This window comes from Arvicola amphibius, chromosome 10 (assembly GCF_903992535.2).
Source record: "Arvicola amphibius chromosome 10, mArvAmp1.2, whole genome shotgun sequence".
In the NCBI taxonomy this organism is placed as follows: domain Eukaryota; kingdom Metazoa; phylum Chordata; class Mammalia; order Rodentia; family Cricetidae; genus Arvicola; species Arvicola amphibius.
The window spans coordinates 121,686,729-121,702,685 of record NC_052056.1 but is presented as its reverse complement, the minus strand read 5'-3'; the positions used below and the strand labels follow the sequence as shown (position 1 = coordinate 121,702,685).

At 48.5% G+C, this 15,957-nt stretch overlaps 1 protein-coding gene across 1 annotated transcript in view; it reads right to left on the bottom strand.

Moving 5' to 3' along the window:
- Positions 1-9,849: 9,849 nt before the first annotated feature.
- Coro1c (coronin 1C) overlaps positions 9,850-15,957 on the bottom strand; it is a 76,494-nt gene continuing 70,386 nt past the window's right edge. The window contains exons 7-11 of the mRNA XM_038346423.1: positions 15,803-15,907; positions 15,043-15,188; positions 13,825-13,882; positions 12,770-13,015; positions 9,850-11,943 (exon numbers count right to left, since the gene is read on the bottom strand). Coding sequence (XP_038202351.1) covers positions 11,824-11,943; positions 12,770-13,015; positions 13,825-13,882; positions 15,043-15,188; positions 15,803-15,907 — 675 coding nt within the window. The 3' untranslated portion in view covers positions 9,850-11,823. The remainder of the gene's footprint in view (positions 11,944-12,769; positions 13,016-13,824; positions 13,883-15,042; positions 15,189-15,802; positions 15,908-15,957) is intronic.

The window sequence follows — 15,957 nt, the reverse complement described above, 5'->3', positions numbered from 1 at the left end:
CTCGGAGAGGAGAAACATGGCGACTACCTGAAGCGTCTCCCCCTCTTTTCCAGAATTCTGTTCTGTCTACTCTGCCTACCTAATTTTCTGTTCTCTTAAAGGGCCAAGGCAGTATCTTTATTAATAATGAAAGTAACACATAGACACTCCTCCATCACCTACTTGTAAGATGCAGGCACTGGCACCATGCCCTTATAGTGTGTCCACAAAGCATGTCCTGCTCCTCGAGGGAAAGCATGGCACTGACACGTGTGGTCGGCAAAGCTTAAATGTGTGGTGCTCTGAGCTCACATGGCTGTCCCTCAGAAGCAGGATGGGCGCCATCTCCTTTGCCACTCTCTACTTTTTTATAGAAAGTTTTAAATGCTCATAATGACGCTGTGTTCATTTGTCATCCTTTACGTTTAGGTACTATTGAATCAGCCCACAGCCCTAGCGTGCGCTAGACCTCTGCCCCAGAGCTATAGCCTCAGCCCTTTATACTTTATAATTAGGAAACAGAGCTCTTGAAGGCAGCAAGGACTTTATGGACATTTGGTATGCTGACATAATTCTTAACCTTTTTTTTCTGGGGTCCATGGGGTCAGTTTCCTACATGTCTGACCACTTGTTAGAGCTACCAACCATGGCTCCTTCCCATGGCCACAAATGGCATTAATCCTGTTGGTTTCCAGATTTCTGTGGAGGAGTCTCTGAAGGGTGCAGCAGCCTCTTCTGGTACTACAGAATGAACTTCCAGAGGGTAACTCATTACCCAAAAGAGAGCTTTCTTCTGGAAAGGACCAGATAGTAAATCTTCCCTGTTTTGTGGATCTGTTAAGTCATAAGAACAGCTATGGTATGTAAACAAATGTATGGACTGTGTTTCAATAAAACTTTATTGACAAGAATAGGTGGAGGGCCAGATTTATTTCTGTGGTCTGCAGCTTGTGTTCCTTCTGCCTTGGGTACTTTTTTATTTTCTTTTAATCAGCAACTTCTTCTGACTCATCATACTATATCTCATGTGCTTCTTCAAGCCCTCCCAGTTCACTGTACCCCTCCCCCACCATTTCAGAGCACCCAGCCCCACCCCTGCTTGATGTTTGTCTGTCTCCCTAGAAGCCACAGTGGAAAAGCCACGTCAGTTTTGCTCATCGTGGCTTCTCCTTGTCCTCTCACCGTACCTAGCACTAAGGTAGCTGCTGCTCAGGTTCCCAGGCCCTGTGCTGGGCTCTTCATTAAAGTTGCCCCACAGGTGGGTACTATTGCTGCTCCCATTGTACAGGTGAGAAATGCCAGGTCCAGAGGATCCAAGTATCCTGCCCAGGGTGATCTGCTGGTGGGTGGCAAAACTGGAGTAGATACAAAAAGTGCCTATCAGAGCCTGTATCTCAGCTCCTCCCCGTACCCCAACCTGCTGTGATCTGGGAGGATGCAATGTTTCTAGCCCCTCACAAGTTGTGAGCTCCTGGGGTGTGGAGCAGGAATCACAACTAACAATGCTGGTGGGTGCTGGAGTCCAGGGCTCAGCTAAGCCTGGGGACTGAGGTCTGTCTCTGGGCCTGCTGGGGAGAATGTGCTCTTAATTACTGGTCATTGCTGACACAGTCCCATCTCAAAAGTGAAACTGTGGCTTCTGCTTGGTGGACAAGTAAGGATGTGACGACCAAAGAAAGCATCCTCAGCCTCCTGATCCCAGTCTCCTGGACAGTCGTCCCTGCCTTGAACCCGGTCTTCCTTGTTTCAGCTGATTTTGGGGGGACTCCTGGACACACAGTTCTAGGGACAGACATCACTATGGCCACATGGGTCTGCCAGGCACCTTTTATTGCACTTTGTGCCAGTTATTTCTGAGTGAGGGTTGAGAGGGGAAACCGAAACCCAGTGACTTCATTAAACAGGGAGGAAGCATTGGGGGATCAAAAATGGCTCGAGACTCAACTGGCCAGGATCATAACGGGCAGGTACATGCCCAGTTATTAAGGGAATCTTGGAATTAAGTAGATGGGCCATGACTGAATCTATCCATCCCAGTACAACCTGAACTATAAAAGATTTTTTTTAAAATTTTATAGCTGGGTGGTGGTGGAACACGTCTTTAATCCTAGCATTCAGGAGGCAGAAGTAGGTAGATCTCTGTGAGTTCGAGGCCATCCTGGTCTACAAAGAGTCCCAGGACAGCCAGAGCAGTTACACAGAGAAACCCTGTCTCAAAAAACAAAAGTAAACAAATAAACAAAACTTATAAGTGTTTCACCTGTATGTTTGCCTGTGCATCACAGGTGCTCCCGTCGTCCGTCTTCCTCATCACAGGTGCTCCTGCCATCTGTCCTCCTCATTACAGGTGCCCCTGCTGTGTCTTCCACATTATGGGTGCTCCCGCCATCCGTCCTCTTCATCACAGGTGCTCCTGTCATCCATGCTCCTGCCATCTGTCTTCCTCATCATAGGTGCTCCTGCTGTCTGTCCTCCTCATCACAGGTGCTCCTGCTGTCTGTCCTCCTCATCACAGGTGCTCCTGCTGTCTGTCCTCCTCATCACAGGTGCTCCTGCTGTCTGTCCTCCTCATCACAGGTGCTCCTGCTGTCTGTCCTCCTCATCACAGGTGCTCCTGCTGTCTGTCCTCCTTATCACAGTGCTCCTGCCGTCCTTTCATCCTCATTGCAGGTGCTCCTGCCATCCTTTCGTCTTCATTGCAGGTGCTCCTGCCATCCTTTCGTCCTCATTGCAGGTGCTCCTGCCGTCCTTTCGTCCTCCTCATCGCAGGTGCTCCTGCCATCCGTGCTCCTGCCATCTGTCTTCCTCATCGCAAGTGCTCCTGCTGTCTGTCCTCCTCATCACAGGTGCTCCTGCCATGTCTTCCTCATCACAGGTGCTCCTGCTGTCTGTCCTCCTCATCACAGGTGCTCCTGCCATCTGTCTTCCTCATCGCAGGTGCTCCTGCTGTCTTCCTCATCACAGGTGCTCCTGCCGTCCTTTCATCCTCATCTCAGGTGCTCCTTCGTACGTCCTCCTCATCACAGGTGCTCCTGCCATCCGTGCTCCTGCCATCTGTCTTCCTCATCGCAGGTGCTCCTGCTGTCTGTCCTCCTCATCACAGGTGCTCCTGCCATGTCTTCCTCATCACAGGTGTTCCTGCTGTCTGTCCTCATCGCAGGTGCTCCTGCTGTCTGTCCTCCTCATCACAGGTGCTCCTGCTGTCTGTCCTCATCACAGGTGCTCCTGCCATCCTTTCGTCCTCATCACAGGTGCTCCTGCCGTCCTTTCGTCCTCATCACAGGTGCTCCTGCTGTCCGTCCTCCTCATCGTAGGTGCTCCTTGTTTCTTCCTCAATTACTTCACCATCTTACTTATTTGGTTTGAGTCTCGGAACCTGGATCTCAAGGATTCCTCTAGACTAACTGACCAGCAAGTGCCAGGGACCCTCCTGTCTCCCCATCCCTAGCCCCAGGCATACACTGCTAGATCCAACCTTTCTGTGGAATCAGGGGATCCAAACCAGTTCCCCAAGTATGGCCAACAAGACTGGACTCTGCTTAGCCTGGGAGATAGCCTGAGGCTCAAATGCTCTCATACTGTCCCCAGAATGTCACCTTTCAGAAAGAAAACTGTGACTGCTTAGGAGGGCAAACAGGATTCCTAGCAGGATGTCTCCCCCATGTTTATCATGTTTAGGAGCACATAAGACAAACTTGAGAGGGATAAACAGTGTTGCTTTCAGCAGGAACCAAACATTCTTTGGTTCCCAGGTTAGACCATTGCTGAGCTCCAGCACCCATTGGCTTTGCTGAACACAGGTTACAGTGACCCGAGTTCAGGTCCCAGTTCCCATATGGCAGCTCACAATGGTCTGTAACTTGTTTCAGGTGATCCAGTGAACTCTTCTGGCCAGCAAATCCATTGTACATAGACATACATGCAAGCAAAGCATCCATACACAATAATAATTAAAAATAAAAATAATCTTTAAAAAATTAAAACCAGGCCTGTTGGATAGTCTTCGCCATCTATGCATTTCCAAGATTCTCCATCTCCTGGAGGTGAAGGTGCCATAAAGAAAAGGTCTGTTTTGCTCTGAAAGTCCTGGCTGGCGGAGGGATTCATTCCCTCTCCCAGCATCATCTACTCCAGGTGGCCTGCAGGTTTGCTTGTCTGAGTCATCTGAAGGGGAAATGGCTACAGCCTCCTCCTCCCCACCAGATTCGATTCCCTCCTCAAACAGGAACAGGGTATGGAGTGTTTACTTTCTTTTCTTTTTTGGGGGGGGAGGACTAGGGTTTCAAGACAGGGTTTCTCTGTATAGCTCTGGCTGTCCTGGAACTCGTTCTGTAGACTGGGCTGGCCTTAAACTCAGAGATCCACCTGCCTCTGACTCCTGGGACTAGAGATGTGTGTCACCCCTACTGGCGGTGTGTTCCCTTTCAAGCCCAGATTCTGAATGCCCGCATGAGCAGCACCTGAAAGCTGTTTCCACACTGGAGACTGGAGTGTAGGGTGTTCCCTCAGAGGCAGCAGAAAGTGGGCGATAGTTTCTCCCCCCCCCCCCACCTGAAGCTGTGCTGTGCAGGGCAAAGCCAAGCATGCGGATATGCACTATAATCCCAGCAATGAGGCTGAAGACATTGTGAACTGCAAAAGTGGCCAAAAAATTAAAAAAAAAAAATAGCCTGAGCAATACACACCTCCTATAACCTTCCTGAGGCACCAGCTGAGCCCACTACAGACTGCAGATCTCAAAAAGGGCCCTTTCCAGGTCGCTGGGGGGACAGTCTTTCTCTGAAGATCCACCAGGGTCTTGGCTGCATACCCAATTATCATGGGTGTAGTAGGTAAGGTCCCCTCCAGGATTGTGCCTTGAAAACTTGCTTCCCTGGCTTGTGAAGTTTCAGAGGGAAGTCTGAGAGCCCCTTAAACAATCTTCTTAGGGCTACTTCCTAGCTTGAGCTTTAAGAATGTGTGGTTCTAGTTAGCTGGGGTAGACTAATCCTAAGTACATGAGTAAGGAGAGACCAGCACCACTGAAGTGAAACCTCTGCTTTGCTGGCACAATCGATGCTGGTGATCTGGAATTGAGAAATTAGCAGTAATCAGAAAGAGACCAGCACTACTGAGGATTGTAAATCTGGATTATTTCCTCAAGTAAGCACACAGACGCTATGGTCCATGGTCTAGAGGTAGCTAAGGCTGCATCTCATGCTGGCCAAGTTCGGCAACGTGTAAAGTTTCCAAGGTGTTACTGGTTTTAAAGCATGAAAAGTGCCATGGAGAGCAGGGGAGGCTTGGCACCAAGTGACAGGGTCAGGCTCCCTGCAGAGCCTAGGAGAGACTATTGGAGGTGCAGCCCAGCTGCAGTAAAGACCCGGACATCTTGGAGATCACAGTACTGTGGAACAACCACCGTGGGAAGCAGCAGCGGAGGGTTGGAGCTGGCCACAGCCTGAGACAAGCTCTTGCCTGTTGCAGAGGACGAAGCTGACAAGGGGCCTGGGTCCTCGGGAGCCCAGAGGATCATGAGTGGGTCCCAGAAGTCAAGCATTGAACTCCTTACATTGTTACACTTTGATTTCACCACAACTGTGCTCTGGTTCTACCCTCCTGGGAGTGAAAAAGTATTTTGTTTCGATCTTATAGAGGACCACAGTGTTTTAGAGACTTTGGAATTTTACAGACACTTTGGAAATTTTAGAGATTTTGGATATTCTAGAGAGACCTTGAATGTTTTTCCCCTAATTTTTAAAGACTTTTATTGTTTTGTGTGTGAGTGTTTTGGCTGCATGTATGGTTGTGTACCACATGTAATGTGGTGTCCACTGACATCAGTAGAGGACATTTGATCTCCGGGAACTGAAGTTAAGAGGTTGCAAGCCAATACATGGATGCTGGGAACTGACTCCAGCTCCTCTGCTAAAACAAGAGCCCTTTAACTCCTCAGCTAAATCTCTAGCTAAACTTCATTAAATTTTAGAGACTAAACTTAACATTTTAATATTTATTATTTATTTTTGATTTTTCAAGACAGGGTCTCTCTGTGTAACAGTCCTAGCTGTTCTGGAACTTGCTTTGTAGACCAAGCTGGCCTCGAACTCAAGAGATCCACCTGCCTCCCGACTGCTGGGATTAAAGGCAAACACCACCACTGCCTGGCAACATTTTGAGTCTTCAAAGGATGTGGCACTTTTTAAAAGTTGGAATGTTTTCTATCACAGCATTAATATTAACGTGTCATCTTGGGGACAAATGATTAAGATTCTAGTTGAACAGTGAGGTGTCTGTGTGCCAGGCTGACAAGGAGCCAATTATGCTAGCTAGTTTTGTCAACTCGAAACAAGGTGGAGTTTTTTTGGGAGGGAGACTCAGTTGAGAAAATGTAAGACTGACCTGTAAGCAGGTATGGGGGGCATTTTCTGGGCCCAGCCCCTGTGGGTGGCACCATGCCTGGGCAGTTGGTCCTAGGGTGTATAAGAAAGCCGACTGAGCAGAAGGCAGTAACCAGCACTCTTCAATGGCCTACATCAGTTCCTGACTCTGGGTTTGTGATTGGCAACTGATTCTCAACTTGACAACAGCCATCTGGAATTAAGTAAAAAATCCTAGTAGCTGCACACCTGTGAGGATTTTCCTTTTCAAGACAGGATTTCTTTGTGTGGACCTAACTGTCCTGGAACTTTCTCTGTAGACCAGGCTGGCCTCAAACTCAGCAATCCACCTACCTACACCTCCTGAGTGCTGGGATTAAAGGTGTGACTGCTTCCAGACAGGATTTTTCTTGATCGCATCATCTGAGGTGTAATGACCCATTCTACATCTGGGCTACACCTTCTCATGGTAGCCTAAAGGACTCAGGAGGAAGCTTTCACATTTTGCCTGCTGGCCCTCATTCTCACTGGCACGTTCACCTATCTTGCAACGGAGGCATTTCTTCACTAGCATTAGAGCCTGCCTCTTCAGGACTCTGATGTAAACTGCAGACCAGCTGAGACATCCAGCCTCATCGAACAAACAACTGCTGGGTCCTTGGACTTTGCCCCAGGACGCAGCCATTGCTGGCCTGGCTGGAGCACAGCCTGCAAACCACTGTTCTAGGGAACACTGACTACAGAAGGCTCCTACCCTGACTCCTGGATGACCGAATACAAGTGTAAGATGAAATAGACTCTTTCCTCTCCAAGCAGGTTTTGGTTGTAGTGTTTTATAAACACTAAGGCAGCAGCAGAATTTTAGGTTTCATAGCAGTCAGTGCCACTCAGATCTCCCAAGTACTCAGGAAAAACAGCCACAATGTAAGGCATGCTCAAGTTAAAATAACCTACATTCTATTTTTGATTATGTATATCTTTCTGTATGTGTGTGCAGCAAATTACAGGTGCTCAGAGAGACCAGAAGTGGCTGTGGGATCCCTGGTTGTGAGCTACCTGATGTAGGTGCTGAGTACATGCTCAGCTGCTGAGCCAGCTGTCAGCCCCAGCATGTTCCAATTGTTTACAGACATTAGGCTTTGAATTTCATGATTCTTCTCATTAAATAGTCTTCCTATGGGTTTTTGTTAATTACTTAAAAATGCAAATACCACCTAGAATGCACACACCTTCAGTCCTAGCCCTGTGAAAGCAGAGGCAGGTGAATCTCTGAGTTCGAGGTCAGCCTGCTCTACAAGAGTTCTGTGCCAGCCAAGGCTACAGAGTGAGCTCTTTTCTCAAACAAACAAGTCAAAACAACAACAAAAGAACCACCCCAGCTTTTATCATTATTAATTCTTTTCTCCCTGCTTCCATTTTGTTTTTTCAAGACAGGGTCTGAAAAACCTGTGTAGCCCTGGCTGTCCTGGAACTTGGTTGATGGACCATGCTAGCGTTGAGCTCTCAATCTTCCGAGTGATGGATTTAGGTGTGCAGCCATATCTAGTCAGTTATGTGCATATACAATAAATATTGTACATTAAAAGCAAAAACCAGAATAAACTATATCCTACTTTTTTTCCTAAGATTTATTTTTATGTGTATTTGTGTGTCTGTGCACTGGGGAGTACACGTGTGCAGGTGCTCTCGAAGGCCAGACAAGGAATGCAGCCACGTTTTTGTATCTAGACACACACTCCTAACTGCTGTGCCCTTTCTCCAGCCCCAACTACAACTTGTTTTTAAAAAATGTTTCTTACTCAATATCCTTCTTAAATGACTAAATAGTCACGGGCATTACAGGAATGTGACCAGCGACTGTGGGGCCAGTTCTCACCCCACTGGTGTCCGGGGCGCAGCTCTCCGGTGAGAAGTCAGGGTAAAAGCGGTGCATGTTAAGTCTGGACTCGCCTGTGGGCCTGCCTGCCTTCCAGAACGGTGCTGTCATTGTGCACATGTGACCTCTAGTGATGGAGTAAAGGACCCACCTCTCCAGTGTTCTTTGTAGGTTACTGTCTACCCCGGGCAACAAATGTAAACTGTGCCACTGACCACAAAATCATGTCCATGAGTCAGTGACAATTTCAGGATTCCTAACTGCGCTGGCAGGAGACGGGGCTACTTACAGTTAACAGCTTCCTTGAGACAAAACAGCAAGCTTTCCTGAACACAGAGCACTAAGCAGAGGGGGGAAGTAACCCTAAAAAGTAAGTTCTCTCCAGACGTCCGTCTGTCTGTCTGAGAGTTAGTGACACAGAACTGTCAGGTCTCCTGGCAGAGGATCAAGGTGGCCAAAACCAGACAACAGGCCAGTCGTAAACAGATCACCAGGCCACTCCCCACAGCTGGGGTCCCCAGAGAGAGACCTGCCAACTTCCCCTCCCAGGCGCCTGGAAAATCAGTTGCTGCTCCCTCTGCTGAGGAGGAAGGACCTGGGGTGGGGGTGGGGGGTCAGTTTCCTGTTACTTGCTCATCACATCATAAGCACCAAGAAAAGGTAAACAAGGAGGCTTCTTCCCTACAAATACTGAAATGTCATCCGAGATGGAGTAATAGAAAAGAAGAAGTCGAAGGGTACAATGAACACAGCGAACCTGCTGGAACACAAAGCACAGGCAAGGTTTCTCTTCTACTGAAAACCCGGCTTTAACCCCCATCCCCCGCATGCACCCCAGTTACTCAGGTTACAGAGGCAAGAGGCCCAAGGCTATCTAGCATACAAGAAGTTCAAAGACCATGTCTTTCTTCTTTTTAAGATAAGGTCTTACTATGTACCCCTAGCTGTCCTGGAACTCACTATGTAGACCAGGCTGGCCTTGCTTCTGCTCTGAGTGCTGGGATTACAGGTATGTGCCCCTACTTCTGACTCTGAGAACTTGTCTTAAACAACGACAATAAAACAACAAAAACACTAGAACAAAAGTCAGGGCTGAGGGTGTGGCTCAGCAGGTAAAGTGCTTGTTGAACATGCACAAAGCCCACACGAAACAGGCATGGTGGAGCAAGTCTGTGATCCCAGGCACTTGGAAGGTGGAGGTAGGAAGATTTGAGGTCAGCAAATTTAAGGTCACCCTAGGCTACATGATGCCTTGTCTCAGAATTCCAGGGAGCAGCTCCCCCAACCCCCATTCTGGCCATGTTGTCCCTGCAAGAGGCCCACTGGTCAGCTTGGGTGTTTCTCTCCTCCAAAGCACATGGTATTACCATCCTTTCCCTAATCCAGGGAAGAAACAGAAGATGAGCTTGGCTTCGGGTCACACTGGCCGCCAAGGCTGGAGGCAGGATCTACCAGAAGGTCTGTGAGAATCTGGACCACAGCACCAGCTGCTGAGGCCCTCCTGATCACCCTTCCTTGGAGCACAGGGTCCACCCCAACTCCTAGTACTTACTCTCAGAGAGCACTGTCGCCCAGCTGTGGCAGCATGCCTGTGTCCAGCAGAGGAGTGAGGTGTGAAAGAAACACAGCACACAATTGTAATCAACGTCTTTTATCTTTGAAAATGGAAGCAAGTGGTTCGACAGAACACTGTGGCCACTCTATAAGAGCGGATCTGGGAGCGGTTCACTGTCCTCTGGTGTCACAGCTCTGGGAAGACAGCGACAAGACAGGGAAAGATCCAGCACGTAGCAGGTGCCTACTCTGAGCCTGGCACACACTGTGGCCACTGGCTTCTCCTCGCTCCTTCCTCTCTCTGAACCACATTCCCTCTGGTGCTCCATCACCAGCCCCAACAACCGCTACTTAATTAATCCGACCAGACTCCAGCACGTTTCCGAATCCTGGAACAAGGATGCTCGCCCAACAGTGCACACTGCTGTCCATGCCGTGTGCCTGGGAGTCACTCTAGTTGTTTCTTCACATCTCGGTATCCACGTCAACATTAAAACACAAGACAGACACACAACCCACAAAGGTGCAGACGCCCTGGAGCTACGGAGCTGGCAAGCCCTTCTCACAACACTACCCAGCCAGCCCACACACTGTAAGCATCTGCCACCACACTCTGCCTCTGTCCTGATACCCTGTGGATTTGCTTGCAGCCAGCACTATGCCCACACCAGCATGGACACAGCCAAGGCCTGCCTTCTGTGATCCCCTGACACTATCTGCTCAACTGCTTTCACAAACATGCAACACCAGGAGTTCAGTTCCAGCTGCCCCAGGAGGCAGGTAAGGCTCAGCCTGTCCTCTGCAGGTCCAGGGAACACAGTGCTCCACAGTCGTGGTCAGTGCTGGGGAACAGCAGCCTGATTTGTGTGGCGATGAGGACAGTGCCTGCCCATGGTGAGCTACAGCCTATCTCTACAACCCCCTTTCTACTTTCTTCTGGACTTTTCCCTCAGTCACAATGTTTAAGAGCCCTCAGGTCACATCCTGCATACTGATTAGGCCTGACCAGCAGTGGGCAGACAGAAGTGGTTGGGCTCCAGGGACAGGAGGCAGCAGAGTGGGGGTGGGGGACAGAAGATGTCGGAAACACAACCGCCAGGCAGAGGCTCCACTCACAGCTCCTGGGTGCAAGCCCCACACCACGCCCAAGGGCCAAGGCAAGTGGCTTCACTGGACAAGAACACCTCAACACATGTGCATCCTCTTGTCTTGGGCGCCCTTGTCCAATATGGACCGAAATGGAACCACAATGCTGGAGGGGACGGAAGCAGCAGAGCCTACGTAGAACAAAGCTGCAGAAACACATGCTAGTTTGGGTTAGATCATAATCATGTGAAACATCAAGAAGCTAAATTCCATCTGTACAACCACCCACTCCTAGGAGAGAGACGACAAGAGCTGTTTGATCGAAGACTCAACGGAGTGGAGGGTGGTGTGTGGGTCCACGTGATTTCTCAAGTCTCCCTGCTGGACAGTCATTAGATGACTGGGTTTGTGCTGCAAGTGAGCCAGCACTGTGTGGCTACGCTGATTGTTCCAGTGACACTTTATACAAAATAATCTTCTCATCTTCATTTAGTTTATAAACATACACAGTGCTGTCCCTTTCAAATAAAGAAGGGAAAAAACCAAAAGAACCAACCACACAAATACTGCAAAGTAGCAAAGTACAAAGAAAAAAGCTACTTTTGGTTTTGGCAACATTAAAAAGGGAGAAATACACAGAGCAAAGGTGGTATTGGCCCCACTCAAAAGGTATGTGGGCAAGACACTGGGTCGGGTGGGTTTTCTAAAATTCAGAATATCTGGCATTTAAATGTAGTAAAGTTCAATGTCACTGGGCCTGTCAAACACCAAAAAGCTTCCTGATAAAAAGCTCAGCTTTCATTTTTTTTTTTTTGCAAATTTGGGAGAGGAATTGAGTTCTTACTGGAATGTGGCCTATTGCTGGCTGACAGATTTGAAATGGAATGTCTCCAAATGGCAGTGCCTCCCTTTCTGCCCTCCCTCGGAGCACACCAATGAGCAGCTGCCAACTGTGGAGGTGGGCGGGCCTCAGACCGCCATCTTTGCCAGCTGCTGCTCTAACTTCGAAATGCGCTCGTCTTGATTGCAGATTGTGTCTTTTATGGATTTGATCTCTTTTAAAATCTCATCCAATTTGGCTTCGTTTTGCTAAGAAAACAAACAGAAAAAGGTGACCAACAGCATTAATGAAGTCTAACAGGGCAGAACGGGAAACCTAGCTCGACATTCCTACTCCAGGAACAGCTAGGACACCAGGTCTTTCCGAGACACATGGACACTCCTGAGACAGAGGAGTTCACAAGGAAAAAGCAGTGCTCAGTGAGGCTCCCAGTCCTCACCTGCACACCTAGCTGGGCAAAGCCCTACAGCCCACTCACATCTCTGGTTGTTAGGAGAAGCCCCCATTTGTTCTGGGAGACTCCTTCAGCCACAAAGGGCTCCCCCCTCCGCTAGGTCTTCTGAGGAAGCCCTATTTTCTCTCACTTGAGCTTATTCAGTGGAAACCTTAAGGCACCAAGTCCAGATGCCGACTTCTTGGTCAAGGCCCAAAGCACTAGCTTCTTTAGGCACTCTGGTCCACGCGGTTTCCTTCACTCTCTATCCTTTCCTGTGGTGGCAGTGCCCTCTGGTGGTAGGTTGGGCTGCCCCCAAACTGTATGGCTCTAGCCAAGGTCGTCCTTATTGCTACCCCAGAGTCACTACAGCACTATGCAGTACCCACGGGTACCATGTCCTTCTCATGAAACACTCACTTCTTGGCTCGTGCAACCCTGAACCCCATGATGCTTTACTGGAGAAAGGGATGAAGAAAACCCTGCAGGGATCCTGTCCACTCTCAGACAGCACAGTAGGCAATACAAAGCCAGTGCTGGCTAGCCAAGAAACCACAGTCACCTAGTCCCTGGACACTGCTCTGCACCAGGGAGCTTTCCAGAGGACACACCAAGTCCAGCCCCAAGTACACACTCCTTACCACACTGGTCGTGTCTGTGGTCTTCTTGGGAGCACTGATGAGATCACACTTCTTATTTGCAGCTGGCTTGCTGTCCAGAATGTTCTTCTTGACCACCTTGAGATCCCTGTTCTTGCCTGGAATGTACCCATGCTTCAAGGAGATGAGGATCGGGTCTGCATTCTTCCCCTCAAACCACTCCTCTGCTTCCAGCGCAGCTTCCGGCCCGGCCGTGTCAGGGTACAGGTCATCTTGGAAGAGGTCAGACTGCAACAGGTATTTGGGCAACATTTGGTAAGCGAGAAAGGTTGGGGCTCTCCTGAGCTGTTCATCTTTCTGTAGTGCTGCGGACTAAGTCCTGTGCGTGTGCGTGCAGGGCAAGTGTTCTCCTTCAAGCTGTATGTCCCCACTCTTTACTTATTCTCCTATAATTTGGATAGCAGGATTACAAGCATGTGCCATCACTCTGATCTGAGTTGTTTTGTTTTTTTTTTAACATAAGTTACTTAAAAACTGGGTACGTGGAGCTGGAGAGATGGGACTGGCTAGTTTTACGTCATTTTGAAAGAGGGACCCTCAACTGAGAAATCGCCATAGACTACCTGGTGGACAAGCCTATAGTGCATTTCCTTGATTGAAGATTAATGGGGGGGGGGGCACAATTCACTGTGAATGGAGCCACCTCTGGGCAGGTGGTCCTGAGTGCTGTAATGAAGCAGACTGAGCAAGTCATGAGAGCAAACCAGCAAGCAGTGCTCCTCCATGGCTACTGTATCAACTCCTGCTTCCAGGCTAGAGTGTGACCCGAGAGTTGTAAAGAAACGCTTTCTTCCCCAAGCTGTTTATGGTCATGATGTTTTATCAAGGCAACAGAAACCCTAACTATGAAGGGTGGCTCAGGGCTTATAGCATTTGCTGTTCTTGCAGAGGACCTAGGTCTGACTGCCAGCACCCATGTGGCACTCAACGTTCCAGGGGAGCTGACACTACCTTCCTAACTCCTTGAGCAGCAGGCAGGAGTGCAGATGGCACACAGACACGCACACGCACACACACGCAAACACCTGGACACTCACCTTCCTGGGGACAGTCATGATGATAGGTTCACACTTTCTCTCATGAAGCTTGAAGAACCTTCAGAAGAGAAATAAAGACAAAGTGGCAGAGGGTGGACAGCTCAGGACTACTTTCCACAGTGTCCATGGGCTCCGAACACACGTCACTGACTCCCAGACCTCTGCATGGCTTTGTGCTCCCGTTACAGAGGGGAAGCAGACTGCGGTCATCCCTGCAGCTGGAGACCGCGAGGGGGAGAGGTCTGTGAAAGACACACTGTGTCCCCAGACACGAGGCACTGAACATGTGACACATGAACAGCACTTTTTTTCTTTGGGTTTTCGTGTGTGTCTTGTGTTTCTGCACACATGGCACATGTGTGGAGCTCAGGGGACAGCGGCTGGTGCTGGTCCGCAGGTTCTTTTCCACCTTCTTATAATTTTTATAATTCATTATTATTTCTCTTTGTGTTAGTACACAGGTGTACATGCCACAGCACACATGTGCAGGTCAGAGGACAACTATGGAGTCAGTTCCCTTCTTCCACTTTACAGGGTTCTAAGGATCACACTCTGGCTGTCAGGTCCATGTGGCCAGTGTCTTTACCCACTAAGAAATTCTGCTGGCCCTGCCTTCCACCTTTCGTCTGAGGCCTGGAACACTGACTCTAGAGCTTCCGGGGATGTCTCCTCCACCTTCCATCTCATTATCACTGGGATTACAGGTGTGCACCTGGAGACCTACATTTAATTTACACTCAAAAGGTCAGAGTTTTACCAGTTGCATCATCTATTTTTTTTTTTTTTAAAGGCAGGGGTTCTCTGTGTAGCCCTGGCCGCCCTGGAACTTGCTCTGTAGACCAGGCTGGCCTCAAATTCAGAGATCCACTTGATTCTGCCTCCTAAGCGCTGGGATTAAAAGTGTGAACCACCACCACCCAGCGTACTGTAACTTTTAAAAAAAGACAAAGAAGCCAAACATGACGGTGTAGGTCTGGAACCCTAGCACTTGTGAGATGAAGGCACAAGGCTCTTACCCACTTGCCCATCAGGAAACACCACCCACAACTCAGACCGAAGGACGTGAGCATGTGAAACACGGAACGGAGTGGTATAACTGCTTTGCTCCATTGCAAGTCAAAGGTCACATGCTACAATCAGCTCCAAATACACCCAAGGTAGCCTTGGAGCTGGTCTGTTCTGTCACGAACACTGGACACTTTGGGTTCAATTCTTTACCTAGCAATCTCACATTTGTTGACATCAAGTCCCCGCTTAGACATGTAGCCCATCCCTCGTTGAGGTTCCTTGCTGCTGAATGTGTTGAGGTAGTGGACATATGGGGATTCGTCCGTGATTTCAAAATAGCGGATACTACTGTCACCCTACAAAAAGCAGAGACAAGAAACGTTTTGTTTAACAGGGTAAAAATAGATATAAATATTGTGACTGTAATTCTTGCTTGATACCTGTTTTGTTATATTTACTTTTACTATGTTAAAGTTAAAACCTTCCTTTTTATTTAGACAGAAAAGGGGAGGTGATGTGAGATTCCTCTCTGTATACCATTGGTTAATGAATAAAGAAGCTGCTTTGGGCCAATGGCTTAACAGAAGATAGCCAGGCTGAAAAAGATATATAGAGAGAGTAGGCAGATTCAGGGAGAAGCCATGTAGCTGCCGCCAGGGACAGATGTGCTGGAACTTTGCCAGTAAGCCACAGCCACGGGGCGATACACAGATTAATAGAAATGGGTTAATTCAAGATATATGCGCTAGGTAGCAATATGCTTAAGCTACTGGCCAAACAGTATTACAAAAAATATACTTTCTGTGTGATTATTTCGTGTCAGCAGCCAGGAATGAACAAGTAGCTCCCAACTACACACACACACACACACACACACACACACACACACACACACACACGTCAGTTTAAAAACATTTAACCCTGCCTCTTCTAGGGTTGATGTCATGTCAGACATAGGGTTTCTGTTTACCTTTCCACACAAGTAAATGATGCTGGTGTCTGGGTCGTAGAAAGGCAGCAGCACCCCATTGCTAGTGTCCATCTCATGAAGAGCGATTGGTTCCTGCATGTTTTTCTGAAAATGAGTCCATAAACAACATATAGACATGTATAGACACATGTTTA